The sequence below is a fragment of the Asterias amurensis genome, chromosome 1 (genome assembly GCF_032118995.1).
Source record: "Asterias amurensis chromosome 1, ASM3211899v1".
In the NCBI taxonomy this organism is placed as follows: domain Eukaryota; kingdom Metazoa; phylum Echinodermata; class Asteroidea; order Forcipulatida; family Asteriidae; genus Asterias; species Asterias amurensis.
Window position 1 is genome coordinate 37,992,642 of NC_092648.1, and position 9,547 is coordinate 38,002,188.

The window sequence follows — 9,547 nt, forward strand, 5'->3', positions numbered from 1 at the left end:
ATCATTCTCATCTACTCAGTTCCAGCTCAAAGATCTGTCCCCATGTCTCAACATCCATGCAACACATGAAGGGTGGTAGATACTTGTCATACATATCAAGGGTACTAAAAACACCCTCCATCCATTTATGTTTAATTGCACGTGGGCCACAATTACGTATGAAGGATTCCTGAAAAGACAATTGAGAAATGGAATTAAGAAAGAAACACATTATAGAAAAAGCATGTTTCCGAATAAGGATAAGGTTTGTGGTGGGAAGCAGACAAAGGATTGACAGCTAAGAAAGTAGTACTTGCAGGGATGAAATTTCTCCATTTTTAACAAGAAATTATTTTCATGAATTTGCTTTTACGGGAGGATTTGTTGGCTATAGCATTTATAAGGCATTTTACTTTATATACACTGGTACAAGATGAATCAGTGAACATAAAGCCTTCCCGACAAAATTCAGGGGGAGTAGGTGCTCCGTGGCCACTTTATTCAACCCACTTTTGTTTATTTAAAAAAAAAAAAAACCCTAATGCAGTGAGTGTTTGACTCTAGTCTACCAATTTAGAAAGAGATGTTGTGCAGAACATAAAATTGCACACTTATGCTGAGATTCAAAAGCATCCCTTTTGACGTTGAGACTATCTGAAAATTAGTCTCTTCATCAAAGTGTTCCCCAGTCCTTAGGTATACAGGTGGAATCATGTACACAAAATATGTATCTAAATGTTTCCAAATGGTATGTGTCTTGCTTTGAAAAAGGGCACAAGTGGCGTGTCGTGACCAGGACTCGTACCCACAGTCAGCTGAGCAGAAACACCCTGAGTCTGGTCAGCTGACTGTGGGTACGAGGGCATAGAACATAGGGCCTATAGCTTTTATCAAGATATTGTCAAAAATCTACTAACCTTCCAAGAGTATCCAATCCCCCTATCTCTTAGAATGTCTTTCATGTTACAATCGTCACATTTTAAATGGCAATACTGTCGCCACAACCAGTCTGTGTCTTCAATGGTAGAGTTCCACTGTTTGCAGGTTTGGGAAGCACTCGCAAGGCTTTGGGTGTCCAATCGCAGCAAAATGTGCAAGAAAACCTCTGGTGGAAGAGTTTCCATTATGTCTTTTGATGAATCTGGAGTCTTTTCCATCTTATGTTCGAGATGCCTGGCTGAGATGCTTTGCTCACTGTATGATTTTCATTTACAACTGCTGTTTCTTGGACAATTTGGTGCATTGGAATACTGTACCCCAGCAGTTATTCTTTTGCCTTTAAGCCTCCTCAACATCAATGAAGTCTGTTACAAGGGAAAAAAAAACATTAATGAATAACTTTAAAAAAACATAAGGAGGGGAGCATAAGCTTTCTCGATTCAATGCCACTTGCGAAAACACAAAATGGCCATGTATTGAAATGTCAGTGACAAGGATATATAAAAACTTGTGTGTCAAAACAGAATGAGATGAGGGAATCCTGAGGATTAGCTCTGTAATCGACCTGGCTGAATTGTTTTGTCCAAAAGGCTTTTTAACATGAGGAAAATAAGCAGGGGTCCATGGTTCTAAGAACACAATGATGTCACATCCACTTCGTGTAAGGCTCTCTTATTGAAAGCATGGTTCCCCGGTCTTTTTCTGACTATGATCGAGACAAGCAACCCAAAATGAAAATTTGTGAAAAATCACCTTGATCGTCTGTGGATGCTGTGTGAATGAACATGATGAACATAGACCCAGGAATATGGTTTAGTTGCAGCTACTATGCGTGCACCAAATACGCAATAACTATCCCATGTATGTTAGCTGTGCGGATACCTGTGAGGTGGACACTTAATAATGTTGACCTTGGACTTCCCAAAAGATGAATGATCTGCGACACAAGACAATTGTTTCTCAATGTGAGAAAGGTCATGTTTGACTTCAGTTTGACAAGAGTCCATGGTCATCAGGTCAAGATAACTGGCCCAAGAGTGCAGGCACCATTGCCTTTGTTGTGTGAAAAGGGCTCAACAATTATCAACAGTTATCGTGGCAATTGCAACAATAGGTCGTTAAATACCCATTGGACCAGTAACCTCAAAATGAAACAAGTGACAGTCTTCAGTTTTTCTAACCATTTAGTTGAATAGCTGACAAAGTTTCAAAATAATGTATTACAACTAAACAATTGGGAAAGATACATGTAGGTCTAAACCTCTTTCAATTAAAATAAATCCTACTCTTACTCTTCCACTTTTTTGTTCAATGTAAAAGAAACTACATAGTGTGTTTGGACAATGACAATTTGTGAACACCACAGTACAAGGAGCCCCCGTCCATCGCCATCCAACACACTGGTTTTGATGCCAAATCTGACAGTCACTCTTTTGTTTATTTGTATAGCCATACAAGTGAGGCAATAACAGTGTGAGGAGCTAGTCTGCACTGGACCATCCTCCATGACAGGACAGAGCTGAAATTATCATTGGCCAGCCACCAACCAAGGTCATTGCCACGCAAAGACTGGCTCCTTACATGGAAGCTTGTTTACATCATTTATTACCTCTGACTTGAATCAGAGGAAACATACAAGCTCTAACAATTGTTCACCTTAGGGGGCCTAATGCTTCAACTTTGTAATCCATTGTAACTTTGTTCCAGTTGTTTTTAAAGAGATGTTTAAAGCTTTGTAATATGCTTCAAATTAATGGCACAAACCTATCCCTTTTGGTCATGTAGGCTACATCTTGAGATATGGGTGTTTTAAATTGTGATGTATTGCTAAGTAGTTAAATGATAAGTGTGTGTCTCACTTATTAAAAGGCCTAGAGCGGAACATTTTGATGGCTCCCAATCGATCCTTAAAATTTGAAATAAGTCTGAGAGGTCAAGGACAATTCTTGGTTGATTTCAGATGGATTGACCCTACGGTCACCCACAATTATGCTTATAAAAACCAATTTAGGTCGAGGAATTACACTTCTTTCTTAGATTATCCCGACTGTAAAATATTGTCTACATTTGTTTGTGGCAGCTCCTAAGCTTTGGAATGCGCTTCTGTTGCATTGACATGAAACAAGTGGAAATACACATTTGTTTAATGCCGCAAATTAGTGTTTTTCATGGTACACGTAATTGTTCTTTTGTGTCTTTTTGTATATTTGTGTCTCTCCTTCAAAATCCTGTGAGCTGGATCCAGTATCAACATCCATGATAAAGCAAAACATTTATATATTTGTACCCTACATCACTAAGCTTGTAAACGAATCTCTCAGTTCCGGTTGTTTCCCCAATAGCCTCAAAGTTTCCTACATCAGGCCGCTCATCAAGAAACCAAACCTAGACAAGGAGATATTCAAAAACTACAGACCGGTTGCAAACTTAAAATATCTTGGAAAAGTCATCGAACGAGTAGTTTCATCACGTATTTCTGATCACATTCATACTTTCAACCTGTCCGACGTGTTCCAGTCAGCATACAAGCCATTCCATGGGACCGAGGCTGCACTAGTCCGTGTGAGCAACGATATTCTCTCTGCAATGGACAATGGTAACCTTTACAGAAAATAATAATAATGATAATATACAGCACTTATAAAGCGCACAATATCTGACAAAGAAAATGCCATTCAAGGGCGCCGGTTCCGAAAGTCAAGAGTCCATGATAAGATAATTGTTTGAATCGGTGTGTTTTGAGCTGCCGTTTGAAGATTGAGGGATTACTTTGTGTTGTGAGGGCAAGCGGCAGTGAGTTCCAAAGACGAGGTGCAATGCTGTAGAAAGCTCTGTCTCCACAGCTAGCTGGCGGGATATGGGTACGTGGAGTGAGAGCCGATGACCGTGGACCAGGCCTGACATTTCTAAGTTGTAGCATGTCCCGGATGTAGATAGGGGCGAGTTGATGAAGAGCCTTAAACGTGAGAAGGATGATTTTGAACCGAATTCTGAAATGTACGGGGAGCCAGTGAAGTTGATGAAGTATTGGTGTGATGTGATCATATTTCTTGGTTCCAGTAATCAGGCGAGCAGCAGCATTCTGCACCGATTGTAGCTTGTGTATGGTGTGTTGTGGCAATCCAGATAACAAACTATTGCAGAAATCCAAACATAATGAAATGAGGGAAAGGACAAGACACTCGGTTGGGTAAGTGCACCTCAGATTGCTGCAATGTTCCAGAGATGGTAGAAAGAGGACTTACATGTATTTGAGACGTGCTTATCCATGGTCAAATTCTCATCGAAGAAGACGCCAATGTTACGAATGACTCCCATAAATGGCCGACCGTGTTAGTTCGCACAGTAAAAGGAAAACCACGCAATTTCGAAGCAAACTTGTGTGGATCATTGTATTCTACTTTTAAAACATCTTTCCAACCATGATGCATTCTATAAAAAACGGTTACAAACGCTTTTTATATACCAACTCGTCCGATCTGCCAACAAGCTGAAGATCAATGATGAAAAGACAGAGTTCTTCGTCGCAGCATCCCCCCGTGCCATCACTTCTCTGTCCGATGTTGTCCTCTCCATCTGCAACTCTTTCATTAAGCCTTCCAGGTCTATCAAAAATTTGGGCATCATGTTCGATCCATCCATGTCCATGTCTAATCACATCACTGCTGTTTGTAAATCTATTATTTTCCACCTTCGCAATCTTCATCACATCCGCAGATTTCTTGACCAGGCCAGGATATTTGCCACCAGGCCAGGATACTTGCCACCATGCAGTACGTTCCCTCATAACCTCATGTCTGGACTACGGCAATGCCATTCTCTACGGTATAACCCAGGGTGAACAAAACAGACTTCAGAAACTCCAAAACTGTGCTGCTCGTCTCATATACCTGGCTCCTTGCTTTGCTAGTGCTTCCAATCTTCTGTCCCAACTCCACTGGCTGCTCATTCATGATCATATTCTTTTCAAGCTCCTTCTTTATGTCTATAAATGCTCCCCGGGTCTTGCTCCAAATTATCTTTCTGACCTATTGTCTTATACACCTGGCAGAGAAGGTCTGCGCTCCTCCTCTGATAAATCCCTTCTCTGTGAGCAAAGGCCTTCTCGATCTGCCGGCTCCAAGTCTTTTTCTCTGGCTGGGCCGAAGGAATGGAACAAATTACCCAAACTCATCAGGGAATCATCTTCAACGGCCATTTTTAAAACAAAACTCAAAAACCTACTTGTTCATTCAGCCTCAGCATTAATCCTTTGTTGTTCTGTTTTTCTCTCTTTTCTCGCTTTGTTCTTGTTTCATTTATTGTTCAGCACTTTGATCTGTGTTAAAGGCACTATATAAATACCGATGTTATCTATACTATTAAAGCCGTAACCCGCGCCATCTTGGATTGAAATTAGAAGGTCCAGTGGCATGGCATCCTTGTGGAATTCAACACGGTTGTGTCGTTTCAGACGTCGGGTTGCAAGTCTACAAAACCCTGACCCGAACTCCCTCTTACGAGTTGTCTGATTGGCTGGACTCACGAGCGATATCTCCTTTGTTGTCTGGTTTTGATATGGACCACCTGTTGGTCTAAGGGGGAAGCTGTAGGCTGCACACAGAGCCACCTCTGTGGTTGTCTGGTTTTGATATGGGCCACCTGTTGGTCTCAGGGGGAAGCCATAGGCTGCACACAGACAGAGCCACCTCTTTTAGGTTTGAAGTGGGTGGCAACCTCGGACTCCCATTAACATTCGAGAGTGACTCATTGATGTTTCGCAAAGGGGTAACCCTGTACCATTGGTGGTACAGTGCATATTATGTCATCCCCCCCCCCCCACACAGAACGTATACATGCAAAAGTTGCAAAATTTTCAAGAAGGAAGTGAATACATTACTGATTCTTTTCATTAGATTTTACCAGTTAAACCTTTAAAAGAGTACATGAAATTACCGTTTAAGAATAGTACGCTTTCATAGTTACGAACTTTGTGAAACATCAACGGCTGTTTTTAAGCTGTAAACGAACACTGGTCAAAGTTCTGAAGCAACAAAATTGTAAGAACGCAGTTTGGTCAGGACTCAGGATGTACATTCTGCCCAATCCGCGTTTTGTATTAAGCAATCGGCCGTCATGGTTTTGTTAACGAAAGAGGCCTCATGTGCAACTGAATCGGGTACTACACTTTTACGAATTTCTCCATACAAAATTAACCAAATTGGACGTACAAACCCTGAAAATAACAAAGCAAATGTTTTCTGAAAGTGAAATAAGTGAGAGGATGTAGGAGTAAAATTACCATTTCTATGGCTTCCAGAGATAATTATGATAACATATTAAATTGGATGTTTTATCAGGGGACTTCGTCACGCGGGGCGCCCAACCCGGCGGATGTTGACCAGAAAGTTTACATGAGAATAATTTGATATGAGAATAAACTAAAAACTAATGAGGCCGACTCTCTGTAACCTCTCAAAAGCGGTGGTAAAAACAGTAGATTAGATATCTGTTGCATAGCATGTTCTGAAAACTCGCTTTATTTGGTACTCCGACAACTTAGTATGCGTCGATTGGACGTACGCTCGATAAATCACTTTGAATTGGGCCTTACATTCTAAAATCGTGTAATCGTTGTTGGAAACAAAGCAAAAAAATCATTCAACATAATATTATAGCAACCAATCATTAAATGTCTTTATTTTCAATAAGATTTTGCAGAAGTTGACTTTGTCGTTACAGTGTTTCGGGCCGTCCATACCAACTGGTGCGTTTTTTATTTTTGTATCTGGTGTTTACCAGAACTTCTTCATTTTCAGTCAGATAAACTATTAGGAGTTTGTTTTAAAGAAGGGTACCACTTTCATATAAGCCTGTTTAGTCGGATATCTCCTCTTCTATTAGCAGCGGTGATTATTGTGAAGGGGGGGGGGGGGGGAGACCAGACCTAGACTACTCAAATCCGTGGCTGTCGGTGACTATGGATTTGTGCAGAGGGAACCAAATACCAATGCTGATTCCAAATTCATCGCTTTATACAATTTGTTGGATTGGCTCATCTCCACACGAAATTAACCAAACTGGACGTACAAACCCTCAAAATAACAAGGCAAATGTTTCACACAGTTCGTAACTATGAAAGCAGTTTGGGCAGGACTGGGAATGTACATATTGCCAAGTGTAATTGAATTATACCCAATGTGCTCAACACAAAAAAATAAGTGTGTCATTATACCAGTGTACGTGCTATATTTTTAGTCGACTTTGCGTTATTACCCTTCAGTGTCTTAGCCAGGAATTTGGAAAGTGGGAGTGCAAACTGAAAAAGTGGGAGTGCAACCTAAAATCACTACAAAAAAATAGAAATTGTGTGCGTAGCACACAACACGAGCGCACAGCGCCAAGTCTGTTCCCCCCCCCCTTCTTAAGGGCCCTGGAAGCTCTGGCTACTGTAGGTGCTCTCTGGTGGTTTCTCTGTTACAAGTACATTACTTTGATTTAATTTTTGTTTTGTTTTCAACTAAAAAATGAGAGGCTTTAAAGCACAGATATTGTTAAGGTGATCGACATCCACTATACATGTACATTATTTAACTCTATAAAATGTTTCTGGGTCAATATTAGGCCAGTTCAAAGCAGTTACTTGGACCATTGGACCATGGAGCTTGGACCCATTTAGCCTGAAGTCATTCAAAAGCGATACAAATAATGCAGTACAAGTTTACTGTCAACAAAATATTTTGGGCATGTGTTATAGAGCGGCAGCCCAGAGCACTTTGGTTAAAGGAACGAGGTACCAATATTTGACTACGGGAACTTTTAGTGGATAACCTGACATAATCAGATATGGAGGTCTGCCGGGGACCCCCCGCTGCATGTGGCGCATGGACCCCCAACAAAGAGGCAAAATAATGGGCTGAATCAAACATTCTAGGTACCACATGAAACCAAGTGGAAATGGTCATTACCATGATACTAAGTAAACAAAATCAACCGCCAGACAAATTTTCTGCTGCATTAGGCCTGCCAGACACCCCCTTCCCCAAATACAAACCTATGGGTTGAAATTAACCAGTTGTCAAATTACCTTAGATTTACATGAAACTTTGTTTAACTGTTCCACTATGGCTTAAATGAACACAAACCAAAAATTAAATCCATACTCCATGTCGTTTCTGAGATACAGCCTCTTACAATATACTAAAATCTCCCCCTTTTGGAGCTCCGTCCCGGCCGACACCGCGCGTCGTGCCGGTCTATTACTCTTGATACAAATTTTTGATTAAAGACTTACAAAAAATGAAGAGGTATTGAAGAAATTAAGAGTTATCATTTACTAATGTTAATTTTCTATCCATTCTTGTCCATTAAATTTCAGAACTATAAGTCTAAGGTCAAGAAGCTGAAATAATAGTTTTTGTATTTATTTTCAACAATTCAATTAAAATCAATGTAAAATAATGATTCACACAAGTATTTGCAACCAATCAAAATGTCAAGACTGATTATATGTACCATAATTGTTTGCTTACTTTTAACTGATTGATCATGGTAATTAATATTTTCCTTAGTATTTGTTTAGGTTTCATGTTCAGGTTTCATATCGTTTAAGTCTTATAGGTTTTTTAATTGTTGAAACTGGGTCAAAGGCAATTTGTAAAGTCTGCGGAGAATAAAGAACAAACAGTTACGAAAGACAGTGCCATTTAAGTAGTTCCACTGGGCAAAAAAACGTACCATATGATTGACAACTAAATTTGGGAGGTCTACAGCAAAACCGACTTGAGATTTGTAAAGAAACATGAACCAGTTTTGAACCTTTTGAGCGGAAAATAACCATTGTTTTGTCAACTGCATCATGGAGGTATGACTGCATTAACACCAAAGAGATGCAAACATTGAAATCCAAAAAAGTCTTGATGTTTCAAACAAACTCTACAACGAACAAATGATGTGCCATTGAATTGAATTTTATCATACCACGCGTGCATGGAGTTCATGCTGCCTGCTGATGACGGTCGATAACGACGACTGACTGTTGAAACGAAGTCTGCGTGTCTCGCTTGCGTTGTGTAATTTGCACGTGCCTTGTCTAATGTGTGGTTTGTGCGTTGTGTTTTGTGTGGTCGTAATGTGGTCAGCGTTTTCGAGGCAACTTCGAGCGATTGTTTTATGGTTGCGTTGTTGAAATTTTGATTCAAAAAGAAGAAGGAAACCTGGTTAAATCAAATCTAATTTTACTCACTGCTGTTTTTAAACTGTTATAGAAAAAAAAAATTAAAGAAGAAGTTCAGTAATTTTCACTGAAATTATTAGACAGCACGGCTTCACCCAAGCCGTGCATCAAATTTTTGCCCGTGTTTTCAGCCCAACTGGCCGTGCTAACACGGTGTGCACGGCTCGCTAGCTAACACGTTGTTACCCTTATAGTCATCTTGGCTGGAAAATACTCAGAGCAGTGAATAAAATTGATACAATGACAAAAGCCGACTGAATTAAAGATATGCGTAAAAGAGGCGAAAAAGAATCCACGTTCATACTAAAAATGCGTTGGCCCGCTCGATCACATTAAAGTATCACCCCCAAAAAACACATATCATGCCCAGTCAACCCTTCCCCCATATTAAAGCTCAATTCCAGAAACAAACAC

General features: G+C 40.2%; 1 protein-coding gene across 1 annotated transcript; it reads right to left on the reverse strand.

The window, feature by feature from the left end:
* Positions 1 to 7: 7 nt before the first annotated feature.
* Positions 8 to 1,103, reverse strand: LOC139945598 (F-box only protein 48-like). The gene is made up of 2 exons (XM_071943044.1): positions 897 to 1,103; positions 8 to 169 (listed from the first exon to the last, which is right to left on the reverse strand). Exons 1-2 carry the CDS (start codon positions 1,101 to 1,103, stop codon positions 8 to 10), a joined length of 369 nt encoding a protein of 122 aa, XP_071799145.1.
* Positions 1,104 to 9,547: the final 8,444 nt, after the last annotated feature.